Source organism: Formica exsecta, unplaced genomic scaffold (genome assembly GCF_003651465.1).
Source record: "Formica exsecta isolate Colony F162 unplaced genomic scaffold, ASM365146v1 scaffold37, whole genome shotgun sequence".
NCBI lineage: Eukaryota > Metazoa > Arthropoda > Insecta > Hymenoptera > Formicidae > Formica > Formica exsecta.
This window is the reverse complement of record NW_021850941.1, coordinates 2,387,565-2,404,973: the sequence shown is the minus strand read 5'-3', so window position 1 is coordinate 2,404,973 and position 17,409 is coordinate 2,387,565. Positions and strand designations below refer to the sequence as shown.

General features: G+C 38.9%; 1 protein-coding gene and 1 long non-coding RNA gene across 2 annotated transcripts in view; one reads left to right on the top strand and one right to left on the bottom strand.

Moving 5' to 3' along the window:
• Positions 1 to 2,343, bottom strand: part of LOC115239270 (protein hairy-like) — a 3,179-nt gene extending 836 nt beyond the window's left edge. Inside the window, exons 1-3 of the mRNA XM_029813709.1 lie at positions 1,950 to 2,343; positions 1,042 to 1,137; positions 1 to 790 (exon numbers count right to left, since the gene is read on the bottom strand). The exon at positions 1 to 790 is cut by the window's left edge and continues 836 nt beyond it. Coding sequence (XP_029669569.1) covers positions 1 to 790; positions 1,042 to 1,137; positions 1,950 to 2,105 — 1,042 coding nt within the window. The 5' untranslated portion in view covers positions 2,106 to 2,343. The remainder of the gene's footprint in view (positions 791 to 1,041; positions 1,138 to 1,949) is intronic.
• The window catches only part of LOC115239271, a 321,179-nt gene that overhangs the window by 275,552 nt on the left and 28,218 nt on the right, over positions 1 to 17,409 (top strand). The gene's annotated exons all lie outside the window — the stretch shown is intronic.

Below are 17,409 nucleotides of genomic sequence, written 5' to 3'. Positions count from 1 at the left end.
TCCTCATTACGAGCGCGAGAGGTTTTTGGAGGGGAGGACTGTAGACGCGTGGATCGAACTCCGGGTCGCTGGTGTAACCATTCGCCGGGGATGTCGCGACATCTCTGTGACTGTTGGCCGGGCTGTAGGTGGTAGATTGCTCGCGAAACGACGTAGGGGGTCCCTCGAACGCTACCGGGCTCCCCGCTGACGTGGACGTCGAGCTGGTGGACGAGGTCGATGATGACGCAGATGCCGTGCTGGCGGTTCTCTGAGGGATCGGGATCAGAGTTGGTAACGGTGAGCTCGGCGCCGGAGATGACGACGGCGATGACGGGCCCGCGGCTTTCGCTCCCGCCGGAAGTACCAGGGCAATGTCGCCGTTCGGCAGTCTGGTCGGGACCAGTTGCAGGCCGGTGCCATTGGCATTAGTAAAAAAAATGCCATTCGATTGCTGAACTTGAATCCGCGGGGTTGCGTCAACTTGAGGCAGGATATGCACTTGTAATTGCGTCGTCGGAGGTGCCGGTTGAACAGGCTGCTGAGTCGTCGTTTGGCCGTTGTTGGTATTGGTTTCAACCGGACCCAGACATGAGGCCAAGTGAGCTATCAGACGTCTCTTCACCGAAGCATCCAAACCGGGAAATTTGCTAACTTCGCTGGCGCATTCCGTGTAACCAGCGCGGAATTTGTTGAGAATGTTCGGATCTGTCGCGGCGGCCATGGCAACCTGCTGCCGTTGAAGGTTTTCCAAATGCTTGACGGTCAATTCCAAAATGTCAGCCTTCTCAAGCTTCGAATGTCTTGCCGGCTGTAACAGAAAGAACGAAAAAAGACGATTAGACGATCTGATCGATGAAATATTAATAGAATGCGTAGAATATATAAAATTGGGAAATAGAGAGAGAAAAAAATAAAAAGCTGGAATAAAAGATAGTTTTCAAGAAATTTATTTTTTATATTAAAATTTCAAAAAAATTAGAAATTTTTTAATATTTGTTTACTATTGTGTCCTTGTGAAAAATATGTTCTATACAAAGTAAAAAATAGCAGGATACTTACGTCTTTTTTCATAGATTCCAATACGAGGGTTTTCAGGTCGTTTAAACTGCTGTTGATACGGGCTCGGCGCCTTTTTTCCATAATGGGTTTATTGCTCTGTAAACAGAAATATCCCGAAATAATAGTTAGAAATCTCATAAAATTCGATCGCTCAGAAACAAAGTTAGAAACGTATATCGATGAATGCGCCGAAAACAATAAAGTGCCACGTCGAAAAAAATTCAAAAAGGAAGAAACACCTCGGGTTTATGAAGGGTCTTCTAATAACGGTTTATCATTGAGATTACAACAGTCTAACGCAAGTCTCTAATGGTCATTTTCACAATGATTAACAAAAGTAACCGTTATTTTATGCCATTTTTTTATGACAGTCTCCTTTTATTCTTTTTCTTTCCGTTTCATTTTTTTTCATTTTTATCTAATAATACGTGTATTTCGGGATCTCAAAAATAACTGAAAGGCGCTATCGTTATATGACATTGCTGAACTTTAAGAAGGTTATTCTTTTTCTTTTGTATAGAGTTATAAAATTTTTCTCGTCTCACAAAACTTAACATAATTATTGTGAACCGATGACTAAGAAATTATTGAAGCTTATTGACAATCTCTTTTTAAGAAGAGCAAATGCGAAGTATGAATCGAGTGATGTTCTATTTCATTTCGAGTTGATTTTACTCAAAATATTAAATATGCCAATTTATCTCGTTCGAGTATTTCATAATTAAAGAGAAAATAATTTTATCATAGTGAGCATTAATTTTGTAATATGTAACTAATCATAATTTTCTTCTGTATCATGACAAATCCAGATCAATTGCTTCAAGTGTAAAGAATTGTAACGCGGTGTTGAATGGAAGATCGAAGAAAAGAAATTTTTTTGATATCTGACAATAAGAGGTGACACTAACCCGTCGATTTTCTCCAGATCTCCTCGTAGTCGTTGTGGTAGTCGGAGTAGTTTGTGCCGGAGGCTGACCAGCTTCCTGTGGCACGTGTTGCGCGGGTGGTGTTGCACCTACGGTAACTCCTCCCGTCGGCATCGTGGCACCCACTCCGGTCACCATTATTTATTTTTTATTTATTTTCAGTATCACTGAACCCGCGGAAAATTTCCAAGTCAAATAATCTCCGCCGACGTGAAAGCACTAATTGTATATGTATAACCCAAGTCAATCACTTCACTGATAATCCAAGTCCGTTGCGCTCGGTGCCTCCTTCTCTCTCTCTCTCTCTCTCTCTCTCTAGCTGTCAATCGATGCACGGATCAATTGAAGGAACCGCGGTACGAATGTGAAACAAGAGTGTGCGCTCTTTCTCAATCGTTTCTTCTCGTCAAATGCCGCCAAAAGTGCGACCGCTCACGACTGGCGTCAGAGCTCGACTAACTCGACGAGAGACGAACGTCTTCTATCGTGCCGTCGGAGCGTGGCATGCCGATGGAATGCTTAGTGCTGGTCCTTGGTGGTGGGGTATTCAGTGGCGAGAGCAACGAGTGGGGAGACTTAGCGCGTGACGCTGGCTTACTCCTACCATCGAATTCTGACGGCACCCTTTAAGGCCCCCCCACTCCGGACTTCGGGGTCCCCTCTGTGGCGCGCGCACCACCGACGACTGGGACCCCCCTTGGGATCCTTCCAAGTCCGTGAGTCGATCGAACTTTGCTGACGAGATTGACGTCCGTGATTTCCAATGGAATTTCCGATCGCTCTTTTGTAACTTCGGTCGATTTCACTTGATTGCTCATTTGGTCATTTTTATTCTTTATCATTAAAGTACATTATTGATATAATTATGTAGCAATCTTCCATAAGTCATCGGTTATTATCAATTTTGAATACTTCTGATCTGAAATTATTTATACATTCTATCCGCGATGATGACGCTGTTTACATAAGCTCGTACGAGAAATAAAATTCTTTGCTGCACCTAGAGAACGAGAAACAATGAGACGCAACATTTCCACGGATCGGCGATTAGTCTCGCCGTCTCTGCAAAGGCCATTAGAACTGGTTGGCGTTGATCGCGCTCGGTGATGGTAATTCCGACGCGGACGCGTGACGTTCATCGCGAACGTCATCGGAGCTTATATCACGTTCCTCGAAAATACATAGCAGTCGAGTGCCACCGTGTGTGCGGAATAACGACGCACGAGCTGACGCACGCGCATAGCTCCGGCACGTGCCTCGTGCTCCCTCCCCGTCTGTATTTGTGCCTTTCGAAATTGCTCTTTCTACTTGGCGACCGATTAAACGCGCGGCAACGCATTTATCTCGGCCATCGCAAACATATACGCGCGAACGCGTATACGCACCGTCTGAAATACGACCGCATCGATCTCGCGCCGGATCTTTCAGTATGTTGATTGTTTGGACGGCGCGCGGATGGTTTCGTGCAAATATTTCGACGAACCGTCATATATCGTTTAGTATTCTTCGCGCTGCCTCTATTTTTCTAGGCTGTCTTTAAATTATAATTGAATTTTAAGTTTCGAAAGAAAGTTGCGTAGAACGATTTATTTTATCGCGCGGAGAGATTAATTGGGCAAATAGGAAGTAATGATGTTCCTTGTAATGATGATAACTGCGGCAGGAAATAAGTTACTAGAGACGGTAGATATTCTTACTTATGTAACGTCTTGTGTTTGCTTTATGATTATAGCGACGAATGATTAAGCTGGATATAACTAGTCTCTGTGCAAACGTAGTAATATGTACTGCGATGTCTGTCTGATAAGAGCGGCGCTTGTAGACTATAGTACGACAAATATTATCGCGCTCAATACATTTTTCAACTCGTTTCATATGTCGTTGCCTTTTCTTGGCATTATATATCTCTGTTGTCTAAGATAAAAATTATATTTTATAGTCTAGTCACATCTCCCCCAGCAGTTTTGCTAATAAACTTTTCAAGCTTGCGAGAGAGAGAGCGAAAACTTTTAGCTATCGAAATATTCCTCTAAAAATATTCCTCTAAAGTTCAAACTGTTATTGCTAAGATTAGACGGTACAACTTGAAAATTGCGCATATCTACAGTGGCAAGATAACTTGTGCAGTCCAGCTTTTGATCAACGTTGGTCTAGCGAAAAAAATTTATAGCTTCCACCGGTAGATGGAAGCACAATGTCGGCGAATCTTTTTGCATTAAATCTGAATAAAATTTTAAAAATGGTATCATTTTAATGATTTTATATTTTGATATTTAATAAATCAACACATTTTCATGTATCGCACAATTATTTCGGAGTAATAACCGTCAATTACATAGTTATCACTCTTATAAGATCTACTATTTATAATTTTAAAGCGTGCAATTTTTTAATCTTGGATTTGTACAAGAAAAAGATAAAGTAATAATCTAAATTACCTCAGTGGAGTGAAATTCATTATTACACATTCTCACCAATTTTTATTATTTCTCACCAAATTTAATTACACATTTAAATATGTCATTAATGTTGATTTGGCTAGTTTAAAATTTTAATATTTAATTTAAAATTAATATAAAAATATATAGAATTAAATAAAATGGTCACAATTATCTATCTCCTTTAAACTACAAAGATAGGATGCATTCTTTCAGAAAAAGGTACATAATGTCAATTGCATATGTCACTACCAATAGAGCGCGTATAAATTTCTCGATCTTTCATCGCCCATCCTTTTCCTTTCATAATTGCCACCGCCACATTCACGCATATCTCCTCGCATCACGCTCTGGCTCACGGTCACGCGCCCGCACGGCTCGAAAGCTTGAAGTAGAATGACGTTACACTCCCACCATTCATACGAGCGACGTGCGCGGCACGCTCATCCTCGACAAAGTCTCATGGTGGGAGCCAGACTGGTCCAATCGGCGCAGTTTTGTCGTACGCCGCATCGAATCCTGGTCACGTGATTGGCGGCACGCCTTTGTCCTTCTCTGTGTAGGTAGACAGGTAGACGAAGTCACGCGCGCTGTCTCTCTTCGCTATCCTTGTTCGTTTTTCGTTCTCTCCATCCTGTTTGCGTCGTTTCGTATCATGCTTTGACGGTCTTTTTCTTTCTCCTTCTCTCCCTCTCTCTCTCTCTCTCTCTCTTTCTGTCCCTTTGTCGGTTACCTCGTATGGTGCCGCCGTTCTGCTCTCTCGCGCGCGAGAGGACACGAGCCTCGACCATCCGGGGAAGCAAGACTCGTCGCACCTACTGCGCTTCCACGAACTCTCCGATTTACGTGCCCCTTCCCTCTGCTCTTCCCCCACGGTCTAGCGGGATGCCTGATCGTGGGCCGCGGCGTCGGGTCACGTAGATATCGTGGGAGCAATCGTGCCAGTAATCGTGGGAGCAATCTTTTCAGTTGAGATAATTCTATTTTCCTTTCGCGCTCTTTCGTCGAAACTACACTACGATAAATTTCACAAATTTACGAAGCAGTTGTCCTTCCACGACGTTGGCGCTCGCTTACATAAGACTACATATCGATAAGCTCTAATAAACAACGTGTCAATTCATGGTCAAGCGATAACTAATGGCCGGTGAAGTAGACGAATGATATCGGTAGACGAATAGCATTTTGTCAGTCAAGGAACTTATGACCATTTTATCACACATGTTGTAACTTTTGATAAGATTATGTAAAATTTATGCGGTAGTTTTTGTACCGATCGTTTATGAATTCTTTCCTTATACGCATCGCGCTACTGCCTGTACGCGATATCAGATTTCAACCGATAAAAGAATACGTATTCAAGTAATATATTCTATTTGAACGAAACTATTTAATTATATTTTAATAGTCTGCATACACACACACACTCCAAAAATGCCCACCATTGTATGATTTACACTCTTCAAACGTGGAAATTCAATTCGGGCTCTGATAAAGATCGCATGAGCATTTTGCAATATACAAACAGAGAGGATAAACGATAGAGATTAACGTACGAGATAAACGTTGTGCTTGCGCGTGAGTATCCCGGTAGTTATAGCGGCACCTGTTAGCCGGGACCTACGGCCTTCGTGAACCCGGCGTGACTCATTAGCTTTATGGGGTGCTCGGGCATTGCCTGGCGGGGCCCGTGAGCCGGTGGTGGCCGCATAAAAGCGCTCGCGAGGCGGCATCGGCTTTGCTCGCGGCAAACGAACATTAATATTCGCTCCCCTTCCGTCCAGATATCAGATTAGGGATCCGCGACCCTCCTCCTCCCCTCCCCCTCCTCCTTCCAACCCTCGCGCTCGCCCGTACTTTATTACACCGCCCGACAAAAATAAAGAAATCGAGCAACGAGCAAAAGTACTCCGTTCTCGTGGTGTAGTATTCAAGCACATCGAGTGTGCTGCAATAATCTGATTTCGCCAGCACAGCTCGTAACCCTCGCATTATTCATTCTGTTTTTCTCTCGATTCCGCCTTTCTTGTACCCACTCACGGCGCGTACGACAAAACTGTAATTGCCCCCGCTCGTTGCAGGAAGTTCCGTCGATTGAGAAAATTGATCCTATAACGATCTGTCTTCTCGCGCGATTCCTAGCTTCTCTTATTAGGATATCACAGATATGTGAATCGAAAATTAATAGATATGCACGTTTCGAGTTCTTATACGTCAATTCTTTCATTGTATCTTACTATTTTGCTAGAATCGTGACTGTTCTTTTTTTTTTCATGTCATTGCGCCTACTTCGTTGTTAAAAAAATTTACTCTTTCGAACATTGGACGTTATTTTATCATGAAACGTTTTTTACCGAATGCGGTCTCTTTTCTCGAATGTTAGTATAGGCAGTTATTAGTCCTTTGAGATTTTTTTGCGTACAATAAATGCGCTCGCTGACACGGCAATTTATTTTCATTGTCAATGTCAAAAAATACGGTCTTGATTGTTACATACATATTATAAACGCGATCATACTGTGACCTGTTGGTATGAAATATTTGCTTACGGCTGAAAAATGGTCTTTCATTTTTCTTGAATTATTTTCACTTCGCTTTTGGCTATTCTTTTTATTATATTGAAGACTATGCTTCGAGGAATTTTTTTTCCGTTAAGTATTCAAAAGTTTTCGATTCTCCGTTTTTCTTTTGATTTTATTCTTTCTTACACCTCTTATTGTACGTACAACAAAACTAATTGTGCCCACATATTTTAGGTAAGGTTACACGAGATAATGTGTAAATAAATAGACGGATGTTTCGAGTTATTGCACGTGTCACAAGGCCGAACTGTTACGAGTCTTTTTCGTGATTACGTTTGCGATCAATTACAAAGCCTTTCGATATCAATAAAGATTTTAATAGCAAATATTGAAAAACGGCGAAAGAAATTTTTAAATATTTTTAATCACGCAACTATATATCTTTAGATTCTTTAAAATACTCCGAAGCATAAAATTTTTTTCTAGATTTCAAATTGTGCTCTAGATAGGTATAAAATTATTTATGTGCATAGTTTGAATTTTGGAGGAACATTTGTGAGACGTGAAATCGTTTCGTTTCAACCGAATTTTAGCCGCGAGGGAATGACGAATGAATGCACGGATATAGTCACGCTTTGCGATAATTTATGACAACTGCGCGATCCTCCGATTATGTTTCCAAACATGCAAAGGGAATTGTGGAACTCCACGCGATACGCATGTCAGACAGAACTCGCGCAATTAGACCAAGGGTCTCCCTCGTTCTGCTATTATCCACTCGTCAGCTCGAGGCGTTGACGTTCATTGAATTTAAGAGAATGCAAGTGATTTTAAAAAATCACACGAATGCATCGTAATTGGCTGAGGATGGAAACTGTTACTACATAGATCCTGCATAATTCAAAGATCGTTTTTCTCTCTTCGAATTATTGCTTCTGGCATTATTTGCTTATCCTATAATAACAGACAAATTGTTAAGCTATCAATCAGAGCAAATATGCGTTTATATTGTAAGGGATATATAGATAATTTAAATTGTTTTCTACGAAGAAATATTGATGGTTATTTTCCCTGAATTGCATTGTACAGAAAATAATAACAACGTTATATTATTATAACAAAGAGAATTCCTTTAAGATCTGATTCAATGAAGAAATTCGAGAATGGTCTATATTGTTTTTAAGATTTTTGCAGAAACCTAGAAATTTTACGGTCAGTACAACATTCGCCATTTTAAAATTTATGTAAAATAAAAACAGATGTTTGGCCTTAGCAAGCATGTAAATTTTTGTTAAAGGAAAAATTGGCATGGTAGTCGTAAAATAAATGGATTGAATTTACGTGCGTATCGGATTACACCCTTTAAAACAAATTTGATTTAGGGCTGCTTAGTATTGATGTAAGATATTGTAGAAACTTACAATTCCTTTCCAGACTCAGCACGTTATACAAGAATGCAAATAGCTTGCGTTCATTACTTTTGAAAGTTTGACACACTTTTCTTGACATTTTTATTTTAAATTTATTTCTTATCTCTTCTATTTTTTGTACGTTAACGAGTCGATTGTAATGGATTAGAAACTTTTGCTTGTTTGTGAAAATATATCTAAAAATAAGAATAGGAAGAAATATATTAGATTTTCTTTCTATACATTGTGTAGTTAGAAAGCGGTTTATATTAGCTATCTCTGCGTCTATTTATTGCGAACGATAGAAAAGCAGTGAACAAACGTAGATATTTTTCTAACAATTTCGACCTTTAACTTAACCATTTCAGTAAAGGGTTTGGAGTTTCGTAAAGTCTTTCGTTTGACTTGTGGACAAAAAAACGACAGACAGTAGAAATCTGCTTTGAATCAATAGGGATAAATTGTCGATATGGTCTAAACCACCAAATACTTTGCGAGACGCAGTATTTTTTTCGAACGGGGTAACCTTTTCTCTTCGTTTCTTGAAGGAATTCAGTTAGGGCACTCGGCAACACAAGATAGACATAATAAAGCCATAAAAAAAGAGCCGACCTCGACGAAAAAGTCACGCGTTCATGAAAGGGTAAAGGATAACGGGATAGTGCTCAAAGGGAAAATCTCCGCTGTAAAGCTTAAAAATCGCGATGTGAGTGGAAAAGAATCATAAACCCTTTCTCGTGACTGTGGCGATCGGTCGGGACATTTTTACCACTTTCGAGCCATAAAATAATCGTAAAGAATTGTCAGTACAATGATGTCGACTTTCACCGTTTTACGGCACGAGATTTCGAGAATCAAGAAGTTTCAAGGTCGTAAAAGGGTTGCATGCGTTTTTTTTAATCTTTTCACGAAAACCGAGTTTAGGTCACTGTGGCCAGATTGGAAGGGTTATGAGTTGAAGTTATAAGTTGCAATCAATGCTATGGTAAACCCTTTCATTGGAAATGATCGATTTTTCCCGTTTAACCAGTTCGTTTACTAACCTAACGGATCCCTTTTTGTGGTATACTTCATATTTGAAAGGGTTCACCGGGTTTGCACTCAATAAAAATAAAGGATATTAGTCCGCGAAAGAGTAGAATAGGAAAGGGTTAGTCGCGTGTTTAAAAAAAAAAAAATATTCTTACCTCTAGAGCTGTAGGTTTTATATATATATGTATATATATTTTTTTTTTTCGCCGATTATTTAAAGATAAAGAAATATTTGAATTAAACGAAAATTGCGAAAATTTTGGTACATCATGCACACCTAACTTAGACAATCGCAAAAATAATAAATAAAAACCACATTTTTTCATATGGTTCTCTGTGTGATTTTGTATCTACTTTTAATTCTGAATTTTTATATTTAATCACATACTTTTATATATTACACAGGATACTTTTCTACTCGATAACGATCTATTCGATCTCATTTTCCGACGGATTATGCTTGAATATTTTTAAATTATATAATACATAAATGTTGATGTGTGCAACGGTTTTGTTACACAGATGCATTTTATTGCGCATTATTATCACAATTGTTCTTGCGTTTGCACCGGAATCTCTTTATATATTATAGTTAGGAGACAGTTTAACGAGCAAAAAGAACATAATTCGATGTTATATTCTTTAGTTCTATTTTATCGCGATTAGAAGTTTTATAAGATTCTTATTTTTATAGGAATAAAGCGGTTTTTTAAATTATTCTTTATCTTATCTTTAATCATTATTATTTTTTCTCTAGTCGAATTATTTACTCTTGAGGTTTACGAATATGAAATTTTTGAAGAGCGTTTTCAAGCAGTATCTTTCGAATGCCAGGACCCGGTCGTGATCCTCCACCGTCTGCGTAGGAATCTTGTAATGATGCGGTTGTGCGTTGCATCGGGCACGGGCACGCGTTGGGTCCCACGAGGCGAACGACGTTCGCGATTAGGCATGAAAAAGCAGACAGCGGGGGGTATATCGCGTACGTCACAGGATGAGACTCACACCTCCTTGGCGACGTTCACGTGTAGAGGCGCGTTATAGCGTTGCGTTTTAAAGCGAGGTGTAAAAATGCGTGGTGTGTGGGCGAGAATTACTAATGGAAATGCGTACAATAAGACCGGATTTTAAAATGTGACCAGTTGTCACGCATATGTTCGATACCGTTGAGACGGCGGTGCGGGTCTTTACTGCGTGTTTATGCGAGGGAATATACTATCGAAAATTTATAATGCGAGTTCCATGAATTAACATATATATAATAGAGCTCGAATAGACAATGTCTGATGTATAGTCTGCTTTGACAATATGGCTGCCAATTTCCTTCTGACACTTGATTCGAAAATGAATGAATGAGCAGTCTGGTCAATTGGACGTAAAATAAATTGAACGAAAATTGTGAAATCTCGTCTCTAAAAGACTTCTGACGCCGTCAATCACGGATATTTCTGTAAAATAAAAGAGGATCCGTTCGATTATCGTCACAGAGGGTGTTGGAAAATGAATAATGATTCAAAAGCTATTTATCATCGGGCAAACGTTCTAGCTGCAGCTTTCATCGCGATCTAACGGCGAGAAAACGGACGAACGGTCGTGAAATCGATGACCTTTCGAAAGCTGAAAACTCAACTAGCAATTACGCTGCTGATGTAAAGACAAATTGTCACAAAGAAAAACATACATCTACCACATGTGCGATGTATTAAATCTATAATCACACTATCTTCTCTAATTATTCACTTCTCGTCGAACATAGAGATGCACATCGCTCATCTCACGACAACGCAAGATTACACACAGAAAAATATTATTCTATTGCTAAGTAAAATGATTACTCAGTTTACTTTACTTCTTTTAAGTAACAGTTATCTTTAACAAAGAATATTTTCTTAATAATAGTCTTAAAATAAACTTGTCACAAATTTTAGAAATACTCATTATCATGTACTCAAAAAAAGTAAATATTTTCTTTTGAAGAATATTATAAAATTTTATCGAAGAAAAGTCAGATATGGTTAATTTAATGTAAGAAAATTTATTAGATCAGAAAAATTTAATGTATTTCTTTCAATTATATAATTTAATATTCTTGATTGAAATATTAAATTTATTAGGATTCAGAATATATTTTGAATAAATTTGATGCTTATGATAAACTTATGATAGATTTGCGGATATATGAACTTATGAAATACTTGAAACAAGTAATATTTATTTGTATATAGTATGTATTTTTCTGTGTGTATGCTTCGTGAAGCTAAATAATGCGAAGCCTTTCGTGAAGCTTGGCTGGTCCATACGCGATACATACAGCAACTTCAATTTACCACGCTTTATACGATATCTCAAGATTGCGGTGGCCCATATATTTCGCAAGCATGGCTTCGACGGCGTGCCAGCACGCATCAATTTTGTAAAGATCGATGACATACGAATAGAGGCAGTGGCGCAGCGTTCATTCGCTCGGCGCGTCCGTCGGAGCGGGTTATCCGCGCGACGGTTCCCTCGAGGAAGATTTTTCTAGAGACATCCACCGAAGGATTCGTCGGACACTTGCGTGCCGCACGTGTGTATATACGGCTGCGCGTGCCAAAAAAAGAAGGGGCAACCCGATCTGAAGCAAATGAAGTGCAAATTGAACGGGGCCGCTCTAGAAATCCGCTCGAACGAGTCGGTGCGGCCTGTTCGTGAGTAAACTCGTCCAGACGTGAGGCGCAACGTGATACTCCTGCGGCAAACATCGAGAATACTTGAGATTGCGATTCTTCCTTCTCCTCCTCCGCCTCTTCAGGATCGACCGCCTCAGCCAGATGTGTGCTCCGTTTTGCGGTCGATTTTCGATAGGGGGAGCCGATCCCGAATTGGCTCAGCCGCGAAACGCACCGCGGAAAGTGCCAAAGTATGCCGAAGATTTCGTCCTTGCGGTGAGATCGCGCAGGTAAAGAGTGTTATTTTTTGCTTACTCATGATGGGGTAAGCGTATGAAGATATCGAAACAAATTCCGTGTAGTTGTTTCTCCCAAAATGAGCATGCTCTGATAAATCGGCGTATTATTTACCGTGTTTGAATACCTGTGTGTATATTTTCCGGTTGCGCTTGCCCAGATATTGATTGTAATGGTAAATTCTAATAATATAATTGGAAATGTGTACGGTGATGGGAGATGCAAGAATTTCTTCTAACAATATTCTCAAAATTAGCAACGACTGCAATTAAAATAACAATCAATTTAAAAAATGTTAAATTAATTTAAATGTTAAATTAAATTAAATTAAAATTTTAATTTTAATTTAATCATAAAAATCTTTGTAATAAATTATTTTCTCATTGTGTTTAAACTTCCTTTAAATCAGTAATTTATTTGTTTTTTATTTAGTAATAATTCTATATATTAAAACCTCTTGAAGGCAAAATATGACATAAAAAAATTATACAATAAATAAATAAATAAATAAATATATATATATATATATACATATATAATTGTATAATTGTGTGCGCGTATATTTGATTATATAATTTACGTGATTTTTAAAACTGCACGCAAATTCACAATTTAGAATTAATAAACCCCTTTCCCTCCCCTACATTCTCCTGTTACAATCGAAAATCGATCTGAATGTGCAGCGACGCGATCGGTGGAGCAAACTACTTTTTATCAAGGATGATCGTGAACCTATACGACTATACGATCGCTAAAATTCTAGGCCACACTTGTCGTGCTCAATGAGATCGTAAAATGTCGAATGACTTTCGAGAAATTTTCTACGGACATGTTTACGTCGATATCTTTGTCCCTGAGACATATATTGTTCCTAACGTTTCACGGAAGACTTCATGTTCGGGTAAGCAGGAAAGATAAGGTGTAAAGGATATAACATCGAATTACGTTCTTTCTGCTCGATAAACTGCTTCCCAGCTACAGTATATAAAAAAAATCCGGTGCAAGCACGAAGGTAATGCTAACTGATAATATAGCCGAAATCACTCTTTTTGCATTTTTAACTTTATGCAATTTCAAAATCCTAACGTAATACGCTAATTTACGGATCAAATTTATTTTTAATTATAAAAGATTATAAAAATTATATCTGCTTTAAATTTTATCGAGATTATTTGTTAATTTCTTAAAGAATTTAATGTTCTTTACGTGTGTTTGTTTGCGCGAAAATTATGCCGTATAGGTACGAAAAGTAATGATGAAAATGACTGTGGAATTCGTTATTCGTTGTCAAAAAAAAAATGTAACTTTCCCCGTTACAGATGAAATTTGTAACGCTGTTACCGTTACAGTTGCTCTTTTTGGGAACTATAACAGTTCCTTTTTTTTTTTGTAACAGGAAAAGAAGTAACTGTTATAGTTTCCAAAAAAAGTAACTGTAACGGTAACGGTGTTATAAGTGTCACTTCCCAACTTTTTGGAAGTACGGTTCTACATCGATATTAAAAATAGAAAACAAAACGTAAAAAAAAATGTTGATTTTTACGTACAATCTTAAAAAAATATTCGATCGTTTTTAATATTCCTTATAAAATACATTATGATTTACAATCCTGTATATATTGTAATGCGGAATAAATTGAAAGCAATATTTTAATAGCTCACAGTTAACGGCAGCTAGCTAGAAATAGTTGTAACAAGAGAGGCTTTTGTCGCAAAATTGATGGAAGAATGCGGGCTTCGTTGCGATACGGGCACATTGCCGACATGTAATCTCAGGGTAGGGGAAATTTCTCACGGTAAGAATAATTCGCATGTCTCTCTAGAAAGTGATATTGAACAATAAAGCATTTGTAGGATTAATCGTACTATTTGTCGGCCGACAGCCGACAATAAATACGACGCGTATCAGTCGGCGACACATACCGCCCTTGTGCGCATTCAGGTAGAAAAAGAAGCTCTGCGGGGTGCGCTCTGTGCGTGTGTTTGCACTTTCTATTTTCGTTCCATTATGTCGATCGCGTGGGCATTCCTAGAACATTCAAACATATGCCAAATATAAACGGTGAATACTTGGAAATGCTAAAAAAAAAAACGTTAGTATTTTTCATTCTTGCATATTTCCACGAGACGATTAATCGAAATTATTTTAAATGCAGATAGAGAAAGAGAGAGACGGAGAACGTCTATGCAATACTTGGCGATCTCGACGCCGTGATAAATGACCGCCGAAAAGTATCCGAAATTCTTCTCCGAGCGCGAGAATATTTTTTTCTCGACACTTTGCTCGCTCTCGAGTCTACCTCTTCTCTCCCGCCCCTTGTTTTAATCGTTTTCTCGATCACGAACGACTCTAATGAAACTGACATTCCGAAACAAGAAACCCCCGAAGGCCCGGGACGTGAAATAGGATTTCGTTTTCGGGGCCGGATTAATGCACGCGGCCGTTTAATCCGACAATATTAATGACCGCCGATTCTGCGTCTCGCACTCGCTCACGATTCAAGGATTCTACGGTCTTTAGAAACGTATGAACGACGGACGGAGTGGTGATCAGGGGAAAGGAGAAGAGAGCAGAAAAGAGGAGAGGTCGCGGAATATACATCCAGCCGCTACGTAAGCCTATTCAGAGCCTGGCTTACGCGGCTGGGCGACTACCGGAGTTTCACTGCTTGAAATTAATCGAGGTCTTATCATAATAATTTTATTCATCTGTTTTGAAAGAGCACCGCGTCTAGTCGGAGAAGAGGGAGATAGAAAAGAGACACGTTCGTTTCACGAAGATATCTTACCGTCTCTCTTTCGCGTTTCTTTTGGTGTGGCCTGCACGATTCGTAAGGATTATCAGAATGACATATCTATTCCTCGACACCATTTGATCGATTATAGGAAACGCTAAGACGGACACAAGAATATCTCTTGTATTTTTCATGATACAGAAACAATTATATTTTCCGGCATCGTTTGAATGATTCTTTCTTGCTGGGATTTATATTTATATTTTTTCCTGTATTTTTATTGTCAATATTTCCCACATTTTTATATATATATTAGAAGTATTCGGGTACTTTCACATATACAAAAATTTCGCGAGTCATCGAAAGCTGGATTGAAATACATTGCGAATATTTATGAGCAATTTCTGCGCATCTTTTGTTGTACATTGTTCGAAGCATCTGCTTTTAAGAATCCTTTTTAGAGCTCTGAAATCTCCGAAACACTTTACACCTTTGTCTGACATTTTGTGCTGCAAGATTTCATTCTCAACTTTTCGTGATGACGGCTGGTATGCTGCATTTCATGACTCTCTATCGTTTCTCTCTGTCTCTTTTTCTCTCGCCATTCGTTCATGCCGACAGTTAGCATAATCGATCAATTCCCATTCGGTGCCTCGATGCCAGCTACAGAAAATCAGACACACCTGTAACCGATGGAAAACACAGCCGTAACTCTCGGCTCCATCGCGAGATAAATTCCCGTGTTCCGGTACACCGCGAGTCGGCATAATAAAATTTACATAACGCTTCGTGGATTAGATACGTAGCGTGCCATCTCGCACAGAACCCGCCAATGTTTTCCGCGAGTGGCATTAAAATCCACGCGGTGTTTCTTAAAAACGGCTACAATCTTATATTTGGAAGCATCGCGACTATAGAAGCGCGATAAAATGTTTCCGCGCTAAATACGTATAAAACACGAACAATTTGCATTTATTATTGGGGATTATTGCAAATTTGCTGATTGTTAATATATCAAATCATTGACAAAAGTATAAATATTTCGTAGACTGTTCTATTATTTCTTCTGAGTATCTGTACAAAATTTAAACACAATTCTCTTAATAATTTGGAAATTATTTAAGTTTAAAGTTAGTATTGATTTTTATGGAAAATCGCGTATTATAGCACTTATTGACAAATTTGACAAGGAAAAAACATTGCCAACGAAATAAAAATTTTCACATATATTAAGAAAAATCTAATAAATATTTGTGAAAACTTGATTTAAATCCACTTACTCGTTTAAAAGTTATTTATAAAAAATTGTAGAAAAATATTATCTCTCTTTCCTCTCTTTCTGCAAATTACTCGTTTTTTCTTGTATTTCTTGCAGTTGATTTTAGGGGGTATTCGCGATCAAAAGTTTTTGTCATAAATTAGGAAGAATATTAATTACAACTATTTTCTTTTACGAAGATGTTAAAAACCATATTATTTTATGATACTTTAATTCTTTTTATAATCCGGATTTATTTATTTGATTTTTCAAACAGTATAAACGTAAGAAATATGGTTTTTTTTTTAATTTTGACAGTTTTTTGCTGCTATTGTACAGCCAAAACATTAACGACGATCGAGAATCAAAATTTATAGGGACCCAACTATATTATACATATACGAAATATTGAGCGACGGTTGGCATTGTTGAAAAAAAGAGCTCTTCAAGTAATGAATTCAATTACGTCGACGGTCCGAGGGTCCTTTTCGCGATCGTCAATTACATCCGTCACGTGACGACAACGTGGCCTTTTTTTTCAAACGCCTTCCACGCTCGTCCTTTCTTACAACAGCCTTTTTCACATAATTCCAATTATCCACGCCATCCCGCTCGCGCGCGCGCGCGCGCGCGCTCATTCGTGGTCGTCTCCCCGACAGCGCAGCGCGCATTAATTAGCGGAAGCCTCGTCGGCTACCCGCAAAAAACTTTTCGTAAGAAGTTCCTCCGTCATTTTGTCGAGCCCCCGGGACAACGCACGAGGATGCTTTCCATTTTTTTTTCGTTCATCCTTTTCTCTCTGTGTCTCTGTCTTTCTCGTTCTCACCCCATTATTGTCGGCGAACAGGTTTCCTTCATTCGAGGCGGAATGAGGAGGGATTAAAGAAAGGACGGTATCGTCGCGACGGCTTATTCCCCCCTCCCCTTTTCCCTCCCCCTTCCGTCCCTTCGTGGTCTCGGTTCGTTAATTTCCTGATACGTCCGCGTTAATTGTGGGTAGCGAGCTGTCTAATAGAAATAATATGATAATTCGGTGGCAAGGGTCGCCCCGAGCGCACTCACGGTCTCGTAGAAGTTTATGGGGAAAAAAAAAAAAAGATAGA